Below are 20,197 nucleotides of genomic sequence, written 5' to 3' on the forward strand. Positions count from 1 at the left end.
ATTTAATGACTCATAATCATACATTAGGCAAATGGTAAATTTATAAATAGTCGATACCAAACAAATAAACACATTTTGAATATAAAAATAATAATGTATTAAAAAATAAATTTATTAGAAATATAATTAAAAAATAATAATGATCATAAATGTTGTCATGAGTCATGACCAATCTATTTTATAGTTTCAGTAATATAGAGAGAGAGAATTTGCCAACATCTAGGATGAATATGGAGGACTTAAAAAACTAAAAGGAGTTGATTAAGAAAAACTAAAAGTGCGTAAAGCTCATTCCTATCTCTTATTTCTAAGCAATAATTAAGAAAATCTAAAAGGTATAAAATAAAGTAAAAAATAAGATAAGGTCCGCTAGATTTATTACCAAAGGAGTTGATTAAGCAAATAATCTTCACAAGAATAAAAGTAATGTTTCCGTAAATATTTAAAGTGTGTTTGACAGTGATTGTTGGAAGTGTTTCTAATATTTTTAATATTTGAAGAATTAAAATTTTTAAGTATTATAAAAGTTAGAAATATTTCTTAAAATTACTACCAAATACACTCTTAGAGTTTGTTTGGTAGTGATTATAGAAAATGTTTTTAATATTTTTAATACTTAAAAATCTTTATTATTTAAGCGTTTAAAATATTAGAAACGGTTTCTAAAATCACTCTCAAACGAGCTCTTAATGACCTTAGGATTGTTTTTCTCATAGTTTTTTATTTTATTTTAAAATTTGTTTCTAATGGTTTTAAATTGTAAAATTTGCATTTATATTTTAAAATATAAAATAATATTTTTAATAGTCACTTTTATATGCTTTTGGCCTATATATGGTTGGTTTGGTGGATTGTTCACTACTTTCTTTTATATTGTAGTCATTTATACATGTTATAGTTGCTAGTTTGATTACATTTTCATTTAGGAGGTTATTGATTTTCTATTTTAAGACTTCTGATAATTTGGAGACTGTTTGATCGAGGGATTAATATTTCTCCATTTAGCTGGGACATATTTGTGTTTTTGGCACTTGCCTATCATTTCAATTCATTCGATTATTCTCATGTTGGGTTTTCAGGCTTCATATATGATCTGATCATGGTGTTATGGCTTTTGTATTCAAGGTGTCATAGAAATTCTTAATGACATGACTTTCTTATGTGTTGATATTATTCATTGTTGGCTTAACGCTATATTAAAACCACTCAAACCTTAGGCCCGTAGTAACTTATATTACACGTACACAAGGGAATCGATCATTATAGATGGTTTTAAAGCCAAAATTCTCTAGCTAGTAAATTCGTTAATATTTCACTAAGGAATGTTTAAAGTCACAAGCTACATGTCCTGATGTAATTACTTTTCAAATTTTACTATTTTGATTAATTAGTTTGTCATTTGGATTTTTAAAACAATTTTCATTCATGCTTGGAATTTACATAGGTGAATGAAAATTAGGATTTTTTTTTTTGGAAGACATGTTATTTCTTAATAAACACAACTTGTTTTAAATGGTGTATTTTGTATTTAAAAGACACGGCCAGTTTGGTGTCTTAAAACATAACCTTTAAAGGATGTGTTTAGTATTTTAAATACATTTCTTCTAATGTCATTTTCAAATATATATAAAAAGGGACCTCTCGTAGCATTTTGATTGATTCATTCATTCATCCATTCACTCCACTCTTTCTTCCTTTTTGTCATTCAAATCCTTTTTACCTTCAAGTCTAATCATTTCTCTTTTCTACCAAATATTTGGTATACAAGAGAGTACAAATTGTAGCTACTATGGATGGGTTTTTTGTATCAAAGATGGAAGCAGGGGTGAAACTGTGAAAACCTCATCAAATTTTGGAATTTCGAGTGAGACTTTCGATGTGATAGAGATTCAAACCAAGCCGGTCTTCCAGATTCCATTTGCTAGACGTGATGGTCAGCTGTGTGGGGCCTCAGCACTATCAGCATCATCCCAATACCCAGGCCCCACTCCTACATGGCCATGACCACCTTCACTCCTCTTGGTGTACTTTCCCATTTGGTGTTTTTTATATGCTTTTCTTTGATTTTCATTTTCCTTTTTAAATAACATTAATTTTCCTTTTCTTAAAAATTCTTCAAAAACTCCACTTTAAATATTTCAAAGTTAATAAATTATATAATTCCAAAAATAATGGAATTCCTTTAAATTTTTATGATCCTTTTCAATGATCATAAAAAATATAATATTCATAAAATTAATTCATATAAATAAATCGAGCATTGGTGGGACCCAACATATGAGATTTTCACCATTTGATTGGTGATTCTAAGTGTCTTGTACATATTGATTATTGATTGATTTTGCTCATTGTTCAAGTAGGTTCATAACTTTACTTATCTAATTGATTATTTTTCGAAGTTTCCTTAGCCATAACATATCTTGATATTTCATAGATATCCAATCAATCACTCAATTATCATAGTGTCTTGACTTAATTAGTAGAGATTTGACTTTAAGGCTTAGTGGGGTGTTACGGCTTATTACCATACCTTCATAATAAGTACTTTACCCCAAACCTCAACTCAATTTTTCTTAGATTTGTTTTTTTTCGTTTTAGGAGTCACACTGAAGGTTTTTATTTTATTTTTAAAAAATAAAATAAAAATAAATGACGACTTCAAAACAATTTTTACAAAAATCAAAATTTCACAGTAAAAACACGTGGAGAATGTAGGTCCACACCTATCCACTAGTAAGTATTTTTTTTAACGTTTTAAAATAAAAAATTATAAATGAAAAAGATTATACTGATAAATGTATAAATAAAGTGAAGGGGGAAGGAATTTCTTGTAATTCAATTAATGCGATTATTATGAAAATATTGATGTGATAATTATATAAAATTTAGGATAAGATTAATTGGTAAATATGAAAAATTAAATATAAAATAAGGATATTTTTGGTAATTTTTACTCAGTGATTTACCTTTTTTACATTTAATTTTTGCTCAACACACTAATTTTGTTGATTTTACTAAAAAACCCCGGTGATTTATCCTTTTTTTATATTTAACTTTCTCCATATTAATCCATTAATTTTCTTTTAAAAATTTACTATAAAGATATAGAAAAAGTTAAGGTTCAAGATTTTTTATAATTTATTTAATATGATTAATATGAAAATAATTTAAACTTAATTTTTGTAATTTTTAAGATTCAATAATTTAAGTATTAAGGTTATTTAATAAAATTAACTTAAAATTTATTCTAAATCATTAAATTAATATATTAATCTTTATAAATTGTAATTAGGATAAAAAAGATCAAATAAGTTATGAAATAGCAAAAGAAATTGTAAAAGTAACTATGACAAATGAGGTAAAAATGCAAAATGAAAATACAAACTTAAATATCAATATAATTAATAAAAAATAATTTCTTAAATATTTTATAAAATATAAGTTTTAAATAAAAATAATTGATAAGATAATTATAAAATTAAAGACATTTTTCAAAAGGTCAGCTCCACGTATAGCTTTCTAAATATTTATTTTTTACAATAATATTTCATTTCATTAATTTATTTTATCATGAAATCCGAATTTTAAATCACTTTTTTTTTTTAAAAAAAATCTATATATATTCAAAAATTTCAAAGTCTTTGGTATCTTAGCCAAACCGTTATAAATTCAAATGTTTAAACCCTTCCCATCACTGCTTCCCGGGATTTGTTTCATGTTTGGGGTCTAGGGATTATGATTTTCTCTTTCGGCTTTGAACAACATGGAAGCAGCCATTGTCACTGTCGTTGTGATAGTAAATTAACGATCAAAACTTGACAGCAAGCCCAAAAACGTGCATCGATGAAACATCCATTCAAGATTTCAGTCTTCCAACCCCTACACAGCTGCATGATTCAAAAGAAAAATGAAAATAAATAAATGATCAACTGTTAAGCTCCAACTGAAACATGGCATCCATAATAAATAAGCAAACTCAGAGCAGATAGAACCACCATGAATGTATTTATATTGATTTTATCATTGATGCTCATGATTTACGATTGAGCTTTTTTCCATGGCAACACTCAACAGGGGAACTAGCCAAAATTGAATCGGTGACAGAAAATGTAGGCCATATTACCTTGGGTAGAAGGTTGTGCAGGAGGCTGGACAGAAGAAGGCTCATCTTGAGGTTTCATGGCTGGAAAGAGAAGAACTTCCTGTTCCCCATAGAATTCAAAATGTGAGCAGTAACCAAGATTTTAGCAGTCTCATCAGTCTCATTTATATATACCTTGGTTCCTATGTGCATGTGTGTGAGAAAGAGATAGAGATAGAGATAGAGATCATAACACAAATATACCACAAAGGTAAAAATAAAAAAAATAATAGAGATGCAAACCTTAATATTTTGTGAATCTGTTAACATCATTGTAAGTCGATCAATTCCCAATCCCCAGCCACCAGTGGGTGGTAATCCATACTCAAGAGCCATACAAAATGTTTCATCCAAAGCCATTGCTTCATCATCACCTGATTGTCGGTCCTGACATTTGGAAATACATTCACCTCAGAAAAAGTCAGTAATTCACAATTAAGATGATACCTCAGTTGCACATTTCTGATGATTTTTTCTACCTTGAGTTGTTCGGCAAATCGCTGACGTTGGACCACAGGATCATTCAATTCAGTGTAAGCATTGCAAAGCTGTGCAATTACAGAGTAGTAGTAACAAGTATGAATGAGAGAGTTGGTTTAGAAAAAACAAAAAATAGAAATAGAAAACAAATCTTGAAATGGCGTAGGTACTTCATGCTTGTTGACAAACAATTCAAAACGTTCAGTCAAGCTTTGTTTCGATCTGTGCCACTTTGCCAAAGGACTCATTATTTCTGGATGGTTGATGATGAAAGTAGGATTTACACAGGCCTCCTCAAGAAAATGCCCCACAAGCTGCAACATTGCAAAATGGCAATAATTAAAAATCCATAAAATTTAAAATAAGCTATACATCATAAAAGATACAATTGCAATCACAAAATGTTGCACCAAAAATAAGTCAGAAGTGGTGCATAAGTCTCAAATTGCACCAAAAATTCACTCAGAAGCTCATACAACTTACTCAAAATATTACAACCTACAAGCCAAGGAAGACCATTATCGTCCAATGGCGAAAAATACAAAAACATTTGAGAGAGAGAGGGGGGGCCAAGGGGGGGAAGGGAAGGAATGGTCTGCCAGCATACAAGTAATATTGTATTTTAATAAAAATAATCCATGTGAGAAAACATAAGTAAGAGCATTCCACCAGATATTGATGATTGAAAAATTGGTAAGATAAAAGAAACGGAAAAACAAATAGAGCAAGAAGGGCTTTAAGCATTTTCTCATGTCAGGCCTTAAAAATGGTATGAAATGCAAGCACTTGAACAATGAAACCACCAAAAAAACAAGTTTTCAAGGATGTATTGCTTTCATTTTGGAGATTAAAATGTCTTCATCAGAACATCTTTTCCTTGTAGGAATTGGGATTGAATCTAAGACATAGGAATTAGAAGACTAAATTTCTTTTTTGATGGATTTAATATTATTAGCCATCTACTGCCCAAGCTTTATCTCTTTTTCTGGTTCATTCATCAAGTCTCCACACTTCAGGTTGAAGCTCCAATGATGAACATGACCGCTGGGGGAGCAGTGGCTCATCCATAGGAATTAGAAGACCAAATAGGTTCTTATAATGTACCAATACCAGGTCCAATAAAATTCAGAAGGTATTGGAGGAAGCCCCCAACCAAATAAAGGTTTTTGCTATTAGCTTAATTTCAATTAAAGGACCACTACAAATAATACTCCAAAAATTGGGAGCCAAAGGAGTTTTTCAAAGTGCTCATGGTGGGAAAAATGTGTCAAAATACTCCATTTGTAATTTTCTCTTATACAAAAAATTTCCACAGAAAATTTAAGAAACTAAAACAATTTTTTAGAATTAATTTCACTCACCTGCCTTTAGGATTTGGCTAAATACACTCCCATTGGTTTGAAGTTTCATCAAATGCCCTCCTTATTTTGAGAGAGATAGGCTCCTCTCTCTCAAAATAAGGAGGGTATTTGATGAAATTTCAAACCAATGACGGTTAAGTGTATTCAGCCAAAACCTCAGGGGAGGTGACAGAGATTAACCCTAATCTTGTCTCCTTCGCTAGCTCAATTTAAAAATCCAGAATTTGAACTATAATATAAAAGTTTCAGCTCTGATCACAAGGCTGGAGATTACGGAGGAGTAGATCAAGGAGGGATGTTAGAAGAGACAACGGTGTCTTTGGTGTTAGAGGTGGTTACATCTAACAGAAGTTAGTAGTACCTGTGATGGTGGTGGACAGTGAATGTGAGGCAATTATGCTGGTGGTTCTTAACAAGTTACCATTGGTGGTGGCACATATGTTGAAGGGTTGGCAGCAGAAGTGACACTAGTAAAATTACCTGGATTTGGGATAGGTTTTGAAAAGGATAGTTTAGTAGGATGACCTATCAATATTATCTTGTCAATAGCATGTGGTAACATTATGTGATTCTAGTATTCATAGAAATGCTGATGCTGGCAACATGCACTAACAGGGGGGTGTCGATAGTGGCAGCAATGCTGGCATGGTTCCAAAGTTGTAGGTAATGGTGAAGACAACAGTGGCAGAAACAACAGTGGTTGTGTCAGTGTCAGTGGTGTTGAGAGGAGCTGGTAGTGATTTTAAAGTGTAGCAGCACATGGCTAGCCTGGTGAAGGAGGTCGAGGTGGAAGAAATGTGATTTGTTGGCAGTGCAGCCATCAGCCATCTACCAAGGGTTGAGATGAGCCATTTGCTGAACCCATAAGGGCTACTGAACCATGAAGAGTCATGTTTTCGAACTTACCCAGCAAGGAAGCAGTAATATAACATTAGACCACAAACTTTGTCATATTCCCAGATTCCATTGATAGATATTGAGATGCTTAGGAATGGGTCAAAAATAAATAGAGGATTTACTTTGTCCAACAAACGAGCCGTTGTTTGAGGAGGGGGGCATTTGATATCAAATTTCAAGCATGCATCCACCAAATATTTGTTTGCTTCATCGCTCGAGAGATCCTTGGGTATGCTGAGGTCTGCCATCTTCTCTAAATCCTCTATCATGTCAATCCTCCTGTAATATTTAAAACATCAATCACAAAAGTTATTCCAGAAGGATGGATGTTTGAGGTTATACTTTGCACCATAGATTAATATAGTCAATAAACCTGAAAGGTGGAGTGAAGTCAATCTCAATTGGATCCTTATCCAAGCCATTTGCATGGTATTTAATTTTGTAGCCACCTGTAAGTTCCTTGACCATACCTGTTTCAATTAACTATGGTTAGAAAAAAAATTCAGGGAAAAAATTAATAAGGATGATGAAATGCCACAAGGAAAAAAAAATGTGCTTGTTTGGAACAACCCAAATGCCATGCTTACCACTCAACATTTTCTCAGTGAGCTCCATCACGTCATTGTAGTCTGCAAAGGCCATATAAAACTCACATGTAGTGAATTCAGGATTATGGGTCAAATCAATTCCCTCATTCCTAAATTGTTTTCCGATTTCATAAACTCGGTCTAATCCACCAACAACTAGCTCCTTAAGGTAGAGTTCAGGAGCGATACGCATATATAACTTCATGTTTAGATCATTGTGATGAGTCACAAATGGACGAGCCGCTGCACCCCCAGGAATCATGTTCATCATTGGAGTTTCAACCTGAAGTGTGGAGACTCAATGAATGAACGAGAAAAAGAGATAAAGCTTGGGCATTAGACGGCTAATAATATTAAACAATATTGATAATAAAGGAAGATTAACACCTGAACAAATGACTAACCTCCAAGAAATCAAGATTGTCAAGAAAGCTTCTAATGTATGAAATAATCTTAGCTCGGGTCTTGAATATTTGTCGAACCTCCATATTCAACATCAAATCCAGGTAACGTTGACGATATCGAGTTTCCTACCAAAAATATAAATAAGAAAATAAATTTTAAAATTTTAAAATTAAATAAATTAAATTTAAAAAAAAAAAACCTTGATAACCAAACAATGAAAGGAAATTTTTTTCTAAACTACCAAGAATAAAAATAATGCAACAACTTATAAGGATAGGAAACAAAGAATTTCAAATAGCACAATTAATAATGTCAACACAACTCCATACTGCTCAGATGATTGAAGTGGAACTCACATCAGTGTGCCACTGGGAAAAAAACTCACTTTTCTGTTATCCTATAAGACACTATTCACATTACTGCACAAGCAACATTAATATTATACAGAACATTCAGGTTATTGACTAGGAGGGAGGTGTGGTTTGGTGCAACAAAACAACCAAACTTCCCTTCTCTAGTTTAGTTGCGTTCTAGGCACTTTCATCAATGTAAACGAAGCTGCATCAAAATTGTTCACTGATAGTCATTTAATCAACTTTAGCCCTAATAAATCTAACTCTCTCCCAAGTAAACCTTATACTATACTTATAAATAAGTCTAAAAACACATCGTTATATTAACAAGCACCATTAACGATGGCAAGAGAGCAGCTGCCACGCTGCTGCCACATCCATATTCGGCGTTCCCATCCTCTCCTGCTCCCATTCTCTCCTGCAATGCCCTCCATTCAATCAAACATCCACTGCCATGCCACAGGCTGGAAAAATTGATATATCATGATAAGTGGTCAAAAACAATCAGCATTGTTGCCATGTTGCTGATATATCAGTGATCTTTTGCCGATTTTTGAGAAAAATCAGCCTTCCAAGATGTCTCCATCACTTTTTGCTTTGGAATTTGCCGATACACATTATTTCATCAAAATATCCCCAATTTTTAGCGACATTTTTGTCCTTGCTTATAACTTGGGTTGCTCTTCCTGAAATGCCCTAAATCCAATCCAGCTGTGCCCAACCAAAGAAATTCTAACTCAATCTTGATTCCAAATGCTCGATTAAATATGACTACATCAATAGATAATAACTCAACATACATTAGAATGTGTAATGATATGTAGAGCACTTGTCCTATTGATTGGGGCACAATGGACGCTTTTCAACTCAAGACTCTATCCATTTGTGTCCAACTATTTAAACACTTGCAGAAGAGCAAATCTCCTTTTTAGTTTGATATTATCAAAAAGAAAAGAAAATTATACCATTTATATAAAGAACTTCTACTACCATTTGCTTTTTAACAATTAAACGAGTACCATAACAGTTCTAATTATATGATAGTTATTTGGTGTCATTACAATCTTGAATTTTTCATGCATACATAGATAAATGTGTATTATATATATTAAAGCTACCTAGATAAATTTTCACATATCTGTTCACCCTTGAGGCTTGGATCAAGTGGTAAAGGGTTTTGTGGGAGGTTTCAGATTAAAGACCCAATGGGACAAAAATTTACCAATCCAAAAAAAAAAAAAATCATTTTATATGTTCAATACAATAAATCCACAATCACTCACATATAAACATCCTTCTGTCTAGAGTTTTGGGAGTTGACATGTCTAATACCCCATGTTTGTCTCCATGTATCTCTAATATTGTTCAGGTTCTTTTCAAGACGTAAAACTAAATCAGGCTGATCCACTAATCGATGGGTTTCCCAAGTGGGTAAAAAATACATTGAAAATGGACATCGCAAAATCTTTTTTTCACCTTGCTCTTTGCATTGCTAAAATCATCCCTGCCTAAAAAAAAAGAAAAAAAAATGGTAATTTGTAGACCTACATCATGAGCCAAGATAACTAATATGCCTAGTCTGAAAGCTACAAAGTGTATCATGTGAAACCAACAACCATGGAAGTAAACAAAAATGTGTATGAATATTTAATCAGTAAATATGCATGCATTTCAAGTTCAACATAATGATACAGAAATTAAATGAGTAAAGTGAATTAATTATAGGAAACGACATTTTTTTTTCATTTAACTAGGATGAAATCAATAAGAGCAACTCAACTCAAATGAAAAACAAAAAGAACAAAATTTGGGCAATTGACAAAATTTCAATTAGTTAAGAGGTCATGTTTTAAGTTGTAGGCTATTAACTAATACCTGATCTTTCAAAATATATGTTTCAGGATTCCTGGTACTTCCTGGGACCCATACATCAGTTTTCTGTACAAACGCCATAAAAAATTGATGTTAGCAAAAAGCCAGACAACATTAAATCAATCACAAAACAAAATCTGCTCACCTTCACATTGGCATTATCAGAACCAGGACCAGCTTTCTGTCTTGGCATCATATGGAGACAATGAGATAAGACTACAAAAGATTTTGGAAAAATACTTAGCTCCCCCCTTTTGGTTTTTCCTGAAAAATAGTTAAACAAAAAAAGGAAAAAACCAAATTAAAAATAAGGAACAACATAAATCACCATAGCTTGAACATGAGCATCATTAGAAATTCTTCAATTAACCATAATGCAAAATGCTTTCAGTAAACATTAACCCAAAAACTGACTCCCATGGATAATAAAAAAGGTAAGATGACAAACAAAGCATCAATATAACCGTAAGAACATGGCATGAAAGAAAAGAAAGAACGATATCAAAATAGTGGGACATTGAGATGTTGTCAATATTCTAACATCTTTTAAATGATTGCAATCGATAATATCCGTGCAGTGCACCAACATAACATCTAGTAAAAGAACCCACGAGATGATAACAAAGTTGTATATAGTAGAAGGAAACAGATAAAAATGGTTGGGCATAGGAATGGCTATCAGAAGCGAGTACGAGAAGGGGCAGAAGAGAGCACCCTACACCAGTCATAGTAAAGGTTCGGAGAAAGTAGGAAGATCCAAACACACACATACAACTTTAACAATAAATTAAAAGCTTAACTAAGATTGTACAAGAAACATATCTAAAACCTACATTATCAAGTAATTAAAGATTTGGGGATTATACTACTGCATGAAAAAGTACCAAAAACATTAGATGTAGGCTCAAGGCCCCTATTCTCAATTTTTTTTCCCCTACAAAGGTAGCAGGTAGGTGCTGGAAGGGAAGAACAAAAAAAAAAAAATGATATAAAAAGCTAATAAAAAACCAATATGATTCAGGATCATAACCAATAGCCAAAACTCTAGGATCTTATCCTGTTTCCAAATGGCAATGTTCCTTAATGACAAGCAGGATATTCACTATCCAAAAGATGCACCCTCATCATACTTTTTGATCAACAAATGATAAGTGTATTAAAAAGCGCCAAAAAGGATGCACCAAAGTACACACGAGCAGACACTAAGCAGACCAAAGGATGCGCCCTCATCATCCTTGAGAAACTCCATTACGGACACTGGGCAGGTTTCACAAGATAATTGATAAATAGGAAGTTTTTTAATTTAAACTAGAAGTATATAATTCTCCTATAATATAAGGAGTTTCCAGCCAACTAAAGCATGGTTGAATGGATTTTTTTTTCTTTGCAATCAAAGCTAATCCATGTTTAATTCTGGTTGGTTGCTTCTCTTTCTTTCTTTCATTTATTTATTTATTTATTTTGATAGATAAAGAAGTGTATCTATATATGTGTATATATATAGGCACCAAAAGAGTGGCCCAAGGAAAACAGGACGTATACACCTACCACCAAGAGGCTCAAACAAGAGAAGAATTTACAAAACAAGAAGGGCAACAAGAGCCCAACCAATCAAAGAAACTAACTAAAGTCAAAGAACCATCATTTATAAACATCTTAGTTTCCAACCAAAGAAAGCAAATACAAGAGCTTTTTATGTGATCTAGAACTCTATAATTCTCTTATAAATATAAGGAGTTTCGCCTAACTAAAAAGTGGTCGATTGGATTTTTTTTCATCGTAGCCATGATTAACAACATTAACAAAGGATAATAAAATTCTAATGCAATCCTTAGTATTTGGCAAACCAATTTGCAAGAACAAAAAGTTAAATCCACAAGGTTTCATTGTAGTAGCAATGGTTTGATTTTCAGATCAAGATAAAAAAAAATTGTATATTCAATTGAAACTTAATTTATAACCATAATTCTATTTCATATACTCCACCAAAGACACATGAAATATTTATAAAGATAGATTAAAGAAGCTATATTTGATTAATAATTGTAATATCTGGACCTGGAAAGCCAGTGACACCAACAATATCACCCCGCTTCACACCAGAATGGAACCTAGAAAATTCAGCCTCATCCATATCCGAGCTCCTGCATCAATGAAATGCATAGTCTATTAGCGCTTTTCAAGAAGGCAAAAGCCACAAGAAAACACATAATAACACATAATTGAATCTGCTAAAAAAACTCATAGATACTGTTATTTTAACACCTTCACATATTTAAACAAAAGCTATACACATATTGAAGCATGAGTTACACAACTAAAAAAATATCCTAAAGTGACAAGAACTTTTATTGTATCTCAAGCTCCTGCACATGGAGCAGACACATATACTGCTAAACACAGATGATAACTCTCAACAAGCATAAACCAGACCAACACAGGTCGTCTTAAACTCCTAAACACTTAACGGGTTAGGTAGCAGGTGGAAAGGGGGAGAATTGGGATGTTGTGCAAAGGCCGATTGTGCTTGTGTGTATAGGAAACAAGTTCATATCTTTAAGTCACCTTTAACATTTTATTTTATATTTTTGATAGGTAAATGCATAAAAAATTTTATAAACAAAAAGAGAAAAGGGAGTCTAAAGGCCAACCCAAATGATACAGGGAGTGTACAAGAGACACCTAAAGGCAAAAACAAAAAAGAAGAGGGGATACAGAAAAACTCACCAGCCCTCATCTAAAACCCAACCAATCAAAAAAGTTGATTAAAGGTAAAGGTTTTTCATCTATACACGACTTAGACCAAGACCAAAGATTACATACAAAAGAATTTTCACCCTTTGAATCGAAAGATCCTCATTTTCAAAAGCAATCATGTTTCTTTCCTTCCAAACCAACCAAAATAAACATAATAGAGCTACCATCCAAGCCTTTCTACGCTTCTTGCCCACAAAGGAACCATGCCATCCTAGGAGGGTATCTCTAGCCGAAAGCGGAAGGACCCACATCACACCAAACAGCACAAATAACAACTCCTTAAAAACCCTTGTCTTGGTTCAATGGATTAGAATATGATTAATAGACTCCTCTTCAACACAAAAGAAGGAAACATCTATTAGCTCTGGGCCACCCCCTCCTTTTGAGTTACCTTTAATATTGAAATTTAGAATGCCAATTTGAAGAACATATCATTGAAAACCAACTTAGCATAGGGTATGGAACAGTGGTTGAGCTTACTACATATAGATAACAAATCAATAATAGAATAGATATAGACCCTTCTCAACTCCATAGAACCCATCAGGAAATTCAAGAAGATGTTCAAGAAGTATAACAAAGAAAGAGAAAAAAGCAAAAAAAAAATTCATATTAAATAAGTCACCAGACAGAGCATAATGGAAGCTAGCTTTTGATCTGAATATCAAGGATTTAGACAAGCAAATACTAACAAAAACCCTTGTTGAAAATTATTGCCCCAACCTTACATAAATACAAGAAAGAGCATGAATATGTAAATAAGAAGAAATAATAATCATTAGATACCTTGCATCAGCCATAACTTGAACTTTAGCACCATCACCATGCAAATCATAAAAAAATAGCTTTGAAGAGGATGACCGTTTGCTCATTATTCGCCCTTGTAAAAGAGGAATATTATAGAGATTAGCATAAAGAAATGCAAAATTACAACAGGTACAACACTAAATGTGTAGAACCCCCAAATTTCCAATACCAGCCAATGATACTGTGACATCCTCAAGGTGATCCCCATTGCTTAAGGCTCCATATTTCTCTATGTATTCAAGGATAGATAGTGTAACAAAGAATTTGTGAGGATATGGATTTTTTCCAGCAGCCTTTTGAGCTGCAAGATATTTCACCCTATTTTCAAAGTATTGCTGCACAAGAAATCAAGCAAAAAGAGCAACAATTGAAGGTTAATACCATATAGAAAAACATTAATAGAAAGGTTCACTTGGAAACCATTAATAGAAAAACATTATTTAATCAAGGGGCGACAAAGCTCTACAGTTGGATCCATATCTTCATCATCACCAGCCATGGGTTTCTGCACCTTCGAGCTTGAGACAGCAGCAGCCTGGAAAAAGAAAGGGACTTATATAGAATGAAAAACAAACAAGAATTAAAGACTAAAATCTTCTCAGGAAATAGAAAACCTTAGAAGTAGAAATATCTTATTTTCAGAAAAAAAGAAAAAGAAAAATCAATGTTAACCCTCACTTGTGATTCAAATATTAAGAAGGCTGGTGAATTCCATTAGAACCGGACTAAGACCTCTAACTCTCAGTTTAATTGTTATGGAAAAAAAAAACGATTCCATCATCCCCTGTTGCAGAAAACCAACACAAGAAGAAAAAAAAATGCATTCATGATGGAGTTTACAACTTCAAAATTCTTTCATTTTCTTTCCTTTAATTCTCTTCAAAACCAAACAGAACCTAGATTTAAAAGGCTATTGAGGCTTATGCCTTGAGGCTCGCCTCAAGGTGAGGCTATGCAAATTAGCCTTGAGGTTACAGCCTCAATAGAGGGTAATTGAGGCTTAAGCCTCACTTGATTGAGGCTATTGAGGCTTAAGTCTCAAATATTCAAAGGGTTTTAATGGGTTTAGGGTCTTTATCGACTTTTTGTATACATTTGTTAAGAGGTTTAAGCCTCAGCATTTATTTGTTGTAGTGACTTGTGCTTTTATGGGGTTTTCGTATAGATTTATAAGTTTTGTCTTGCATCCAATATTAGGGTTAAAACTTTTAAAAAATAAGGGCTTAGTTGACTACCAATTAACCCTTTAAATTGAAATGAAACGAAGAGATTGGGAAGAAGAAATAAAAGAATTATTGGTCATTATAGTGATCAAGCTTACATATAATCATTATCTTATTATTGATGGATAAGAGGAATAGGTTAGCCTTTAGGGGGGGTGAGTTGAATATTCAGAAACTAAAGAATTCTTTTGTCTGTAATTTGTGGAATTGGGCCAAAGTGTATTTAGGTGAGGAGTCTGTCTCCCTTATAGGTTTTTTGGAGTGGATAGCTTCCACTTAAGGGGAGGTAGTTCTCTTTGGTCCTTTTTCTCTTTTTGAGGCTTTTGCCGTTTTGTATACTACTCCCTGTATGCTCTGTGGCGATTAGCCTTTTTTAATGCATATCCTATTTACTTATCAAAAAAAAAAAAAAATCTTATTATTGATGGATAAAAGAAAAAATATCACTATAATCAATGGATAAAGAAGAAAAATGGATTGACATTAACATTGATGGGGAAGATAATAGAACAATTGGATATAATTATGATTCATTGGAGGATCCTACTAATGATAGTGATGGTAGTTTTGAAGATTATTGGATAATTGCACGACAGAGTTGGATTTTAGAAAAGACAAAGAAACTAAATTAGAAGCTATTGAAAATAACATAACATACAATTAATTTGATTATTATACATTGTATGGTTTTGTTATCATTTAATTTTCATGTGATTTTATTAATATTTTTCTGATTTTTAAGATTTTTTCTTTTTATTATTATTGAAGTCAAGGCTTATGCCTTGTTCTGCTTTGAGGGTTATGCTTCGCCTCATTTAGGCAAAACACCTCAAGACTGTCTTTAACCTTTTAAAACATTGATAATAAATAAAAGTTCCTCTCAACAGAACCTATGTCAACTGCATGGCTTAAACAAGTTGAATTTCCCTGTTTTAGAAAGCTGAAAAACTAAAACAAAAAGAAAATCAAATTTTCTCTTCAACCAACAGACAATTAGGATCTAAGAAACTAATCACCTGCTTTACTTTTTCCTCCTCTTTGCGCTTCTTTTCCTCCTCCCTCTGCTTCATCTTCAACTCCTTCTTCCGAGCACTACCAAAAGCAATCAACAACACAATTTCAGTCAAAACACTACCAAAACCTTAGTTCCACATTGCCACTATTTGCAGCCAAAAAAAGAAGCACAAAGCCTCCATTTTGACTAGGTTTTCTTGTCTTTTCCCAGGAAATAAACAGAGAATTATAGTACGAAAAACTCACTTTTTGCTTATGGTTTCAGATGAAGAACCATCCATGGATAAATCCGAGATTGCTTTGGCAGCTTCTTCAGCAGCACCCTCCATTGGAAATGTAGCTTTAGGTTTTTTCAGGCTGTACATATAATTTTTTTATTTTATTATGAAGTAAATATCACCTGAACCTTATTTCCCATCAATTATTTACTTCACTTGTTCACCATGATTGGATCAAAATAGATCCAATCCACCATCAAATGGATCTGCTCGTACTAAAGCTTTAGTCTTAGAGAATTATAACCATTAGATCTAAACAATCTTTTAAAAAAAATCCCAAAAATTACACTTATCATTTAGATTTGATTAAAAATGAAACAATCATAAGGTACACGTCATTTGCTTATTGGGACCAAATCATTTTCTTGATTTGTAAGATCTTGCTACCAAATGCAACGCATATGATTTTTCTCATGGGGCTCAAAAATGAAAACAGTGAACAAGTAAAATCTTGTCAGTCTCAAATCATTTTCAATGGTTAAAAGTCCTCTGAAACTAGCCCAATTTCATACAATGTTTTTCAAAAAAAATGCTACCAAACATGTTTTCCAATGTCATGTTCATTTTCCTCTTTTCAATTATAGGAAAACAGTTTTCATTGTCACTACCAAACATGTTTTTCTTGCAACAAAATAAATGAAACGCATGTATCATTTCAAGCACCCAGTTTCTTCATTAGATCAAAGACAAATGCATGCACTATACACATTAGTTTCTACTTTGAGACACTCAAAGCAGCACCTAGCCAAAACAGGCAATCAAAACAAAATTTTCTGAAAAACCACAAAATATATTTCAACAACTCAACATTATTTCCTCCATGCAAGCAGATCACAACAAAAAGGACTCCGATGACAACAAAAAAACAGTAGTGTTGCAGAAAATTAAAAAATATATATATTAAACCACCGACACTGCCAATTTCATATCATCATCGCAACAATTGAATTATAATAAAACAAAAGAAAAAAAATATATAAATAGACACAGGGAACCGATAATCCAACAAAAATTTTGTGAGTTGTAATCCAAACTGCCAATAGTTCAGATGTTCAAAGAGAAACCCTAGAATTCAAAACTTATGGTTGTAGCATTCCCAATTTATAAAACGCTTAAGCATGAAATCCGACCCTCTGTTTGGATTACAAGGAAAAATGAAGAAAAATAAAAGAAAACCACACTTTGATTACTATCCCGAGCCCTAGATGCTGCAAAATTTAAGATTCAAAATTTTCTTTCATTTTCTCAGGCTAATCGCAGGCGATTTTCTTATTATTAATATTATTATAATAAACCTGGTTTAAGATCTTCTTCTGTCCAAGAAGTCTTCCATTAATTGCTCTTTTCTTTATCAAACTACAACGACCCATTTTAAATCAGGGTTCCGTGATTTTATTTTGGTTATTTAGGAATAAGCCAAGTTTGGCAATTGCTTGATTTTTTTTATTCTATGATTTATGCTTTCATTTATCTATGCTTTCCTTTTATTTTTGTTGAGTCTTAGGCATAAAAGGGAGGTTCTAGGTAGAGACAACAAAAAAATTATTCAATAAGAAAATTATATTTTTCCGTAGTCTATACTGTGTCTTCTTCTTCCTGGCTGTTTCACTGGTATCAGAGCCACGACCTGACACCTAGAATGGTGGATGGGAATAGAACACAAGAAGTTCGTCATTAGGAGGATTCCGTAAAGCAATTGAAGGAGTCCTCAGATCAGCAATCGATAGAGCTGAAGGAGTTAACCCGTATGATGATAGCAATGAACCTCAAAATTGATCAACTAATGGAAAAATCATTGGTTCTGACGGGTTCCATGGAGGTTAGTAGTTTAGTTCCAACCAAGCCAAGAATAGGTTCCACTTCTAGCATGAATCATTCACAACCCAAATTTTCTAAATTGTATTTTCCAACTTTTGAGGGGGAAAATCCTACGGATTGGGTGTATAAGTGTGAAAGGTTTTTCAAATACAATGAAGTGTTGAAACATGAGAAGGTTGGGATTGCCTCTATTTATTTAGAGGGTAAGGCTCTAGAATGGTTTCAAGGTTATGAAGCTTCTCTTAAGGAATTGAATTGAAAGACATTCACTGTAGATGTAATTGTGCAATTTGGACCAGGAACGTATGACAATCCGATGGGCTAGATTACTAAATTGAGGCAAACCACATCAGTACGAATTTATCAAGAGCAATTTGAAGCCTTAATGGCAAGGACTAGAGGCTTAACCGAGGAATTTTTTGTGCAATGCTTCATAAGTGGTTTGAAATATGGTCTTCCTTTGCCTACAACCTTATAAACAAAGTGTCATTCAAAGGAAATAGGAAGTTGTCTCCTCGATTCTTTGGGCCATATAAGGTTATTCAACGGGTTGGACAAGTCGCCTACAAGTTGGAGTTACCAGTTGAGTCAAAAATCCACCCTGTGTTTCATGTTTCTTGCCTAAAGAAAAAAATTGGGAAGTTGATCACTCCCTTCACGGAGTTACCAACAACACGAGAAGATGGACAGCTGCAACTTGAGCCCACTTCTGTCTTGGATAGGAGAGTGGTTCCGCGGAACAATCATCCGGTGACACAATGGTTGGTTCAATGGTCAAATTCCTTTATGGAAGATGCAATGTGGGAGGATGCATTTAAGTTACAACAAAAGTTTCCTCTATTTCAACCTTGAGGACAAGGCTTTTCTGAAGGGGCAAGGAATGCAACGACCCATTTTAAATTAGGGTTCCGTGATTTTATTTAGATTTTTTATTCCGTGATTTATGCTTTCCATTATCTTTGCTTTCCTTTCATTTTCGTTGAGTTAGGTATAAAAGGGACTGGTTCCTAGGTAGAGACAGCAGAAAATTTATTTAATAAGAAAATTCTATTTTTCCGTAGTCTGTACTGTGTCTTCTTCAGTTCTTCTTCCTGGCTGTTTCACAAACAGCATTGGAATCCAAGCTTTTTTCCTAGAATCTGGTGTAGTTGAGCTAGTGACACAAGAGATTCATACTGAATCTGACTCTATAAATGTAACTTTCTTTGTCATTGCCATATGGCATGAGAAGGAATTAGCACAGTCAACTGACTCAACAGTTAGCTTCTACCACTCTCACTCCTATACTTAGACTTAATCAAAGTCGACTTCTGGAAAGGAGTGAAAGAGAGAGAGGATCCGGAGTATAAGAAGGAAGGGAAGAATTGCAGACAGATAGTAGATTGGAAGACAAGGTATCGAATCTATACTGAATTGAATGGACGAGGAATTGACGTAGGGAAAGAAGAAAAGAATCCAAACTTTGAATAGCACGAAAAATGCCATTATTTTCTCAGCACCCAAACGATTGTATATAAATTGGGGTATAGAGATTGGAAGTGTACCTAGTAGAATTGACCGAAACGCAGCGTTTGGTGAAGGAAATATAGAAAGCTTTTGAGTGAAGAGAGATGGAGGCTTCTCCTGCTGCTGCTGCCGCCGGCAAACCCTAGAGAGCTGAAGGCTTCTGCGTGAAGTCTGATGACAGGGCGCTGAGCCTACGTGTAAACCTGAGTTCGTTCTGGTGAGGCCGGCCCAAATTTTTTGACGCCCTGATTTCTAGCCCATACCACTAGCAAGATCAGTACCTTTTTAAAAAAAAAATGAATTATGGTTTATTAATAATTTTTTTGTCCTTTTTAAAGAAATTAACATATTCTTAATATTTTAAAAAAATAATTTTCAGCATGCTTTTTTAATATTAGGATGTGTTTGGCTCCAAAAAGTTTGAAGAAAAATGTGAAGAAAATAAAATAGTGAGAAAAAATAAAAGTAAATAAAAATAGATTTAAAAAAATCAATAAATTATTAGAAATATAATTAATATTTGATAATCATATTAATCAAATTTATATAATAACAGAAAAGGTTTATACAAGTTGAATTTCCTTTAAATATATTTTTAAATTAAATAGAAAAAAAAAAGTAAAGATAAAAAATTATTAAGAGCCCAATCTTCAATGCTTTTAGAATGAAAACTTTTAAGAAAAATAAGATGTATAATA

General features: G+C 33.1%; 1 protein-coding gene across 1 annotated transcript; it reads right to left on the reverse strand.

The window, feature by feature from the left end:
* Positions 1–3,618: 3,618 nt before the first annotated feature.
* LOC117929446 (lysine--tRNA ligase, cytoplasmic-like) lies at positions 3,619–19,713 on the reverse strand. The gene is made up of 18 exons (XM_034849718.1): positions 19,538–19,713; positions 16,144–16,254; positions 15,900–15,975; positions 14,127–14,195; positions 13,830–13,995; positions 13,640–13,733; positions 12,155–12,240; positions 10,242–10,360; positions 10,100–10,162; positions 7,871–7,996; positions 7,467–7,749; positions 7,253–7,349; positions 7,002–7,158; positions 4,792–4,935; positions 4,621–4,689; positions 4,385–4,528; positions 4,124–4,202; positions 3,619–3,887 (listed from the first exon to the last, which is right to left on the reverse strand). The coding sequence occupies exons 2-18, from the start codon at positions 16,224–16,226 to the stop codon at positions 3,880–3,882; spliced, it is 1,863 nt and encodes a 620-aa protein (XP_034705609.1). The 5' UTR covers positions 16,227–16,254; positions 19,538–19,713; the 3' UTR covers positions 3,619–3,879.
* Between the last annotated feature and the right edge of the window lie 484 nt (positions 19,714–20,197).

This window comes from Vitis riparia, chromosome 14 (assembly GCF_004353265.1).
Source record: "Vitis riparia cultivar Riparia Gloire de Montpellier isolate 1030 chromosome 14, EGFV_Vit.rip_1.0, whole genome shotgun sequence".
Lineage (NCBI taxonomy): Eukaryota > Viridiplantae > Streptophyta > Magnoliopsida > Vitales > Vitaceae > Vitis > Vitis riparia.

Excerpts from the sequence above, each read along its gene's own strand:
- LOC117929446 (XM_034849718.1), bottom strand. The coding sequence starts at position 16,226 with ATGGAGGGTGCTGCTGAAGAAGCTGCCAAAGCAATCTCGGATTTATCC. Across the intron at positions 10,361-12,154 it reads TGGTGTCACTGGCTTTCCAG|GAAAAACCAAAAGGGGGGAG; the intron begins GTCCAGATATTA and ends ACTATTTTTCAG. Across the intron at positions 7,350-7,466 it reads CACTGAGAAAATGTTGAGTG|GTATGGTCAAGGAACTTACA; the intron begins GTAAGCATGGCA and ends TAATTGAAACAG.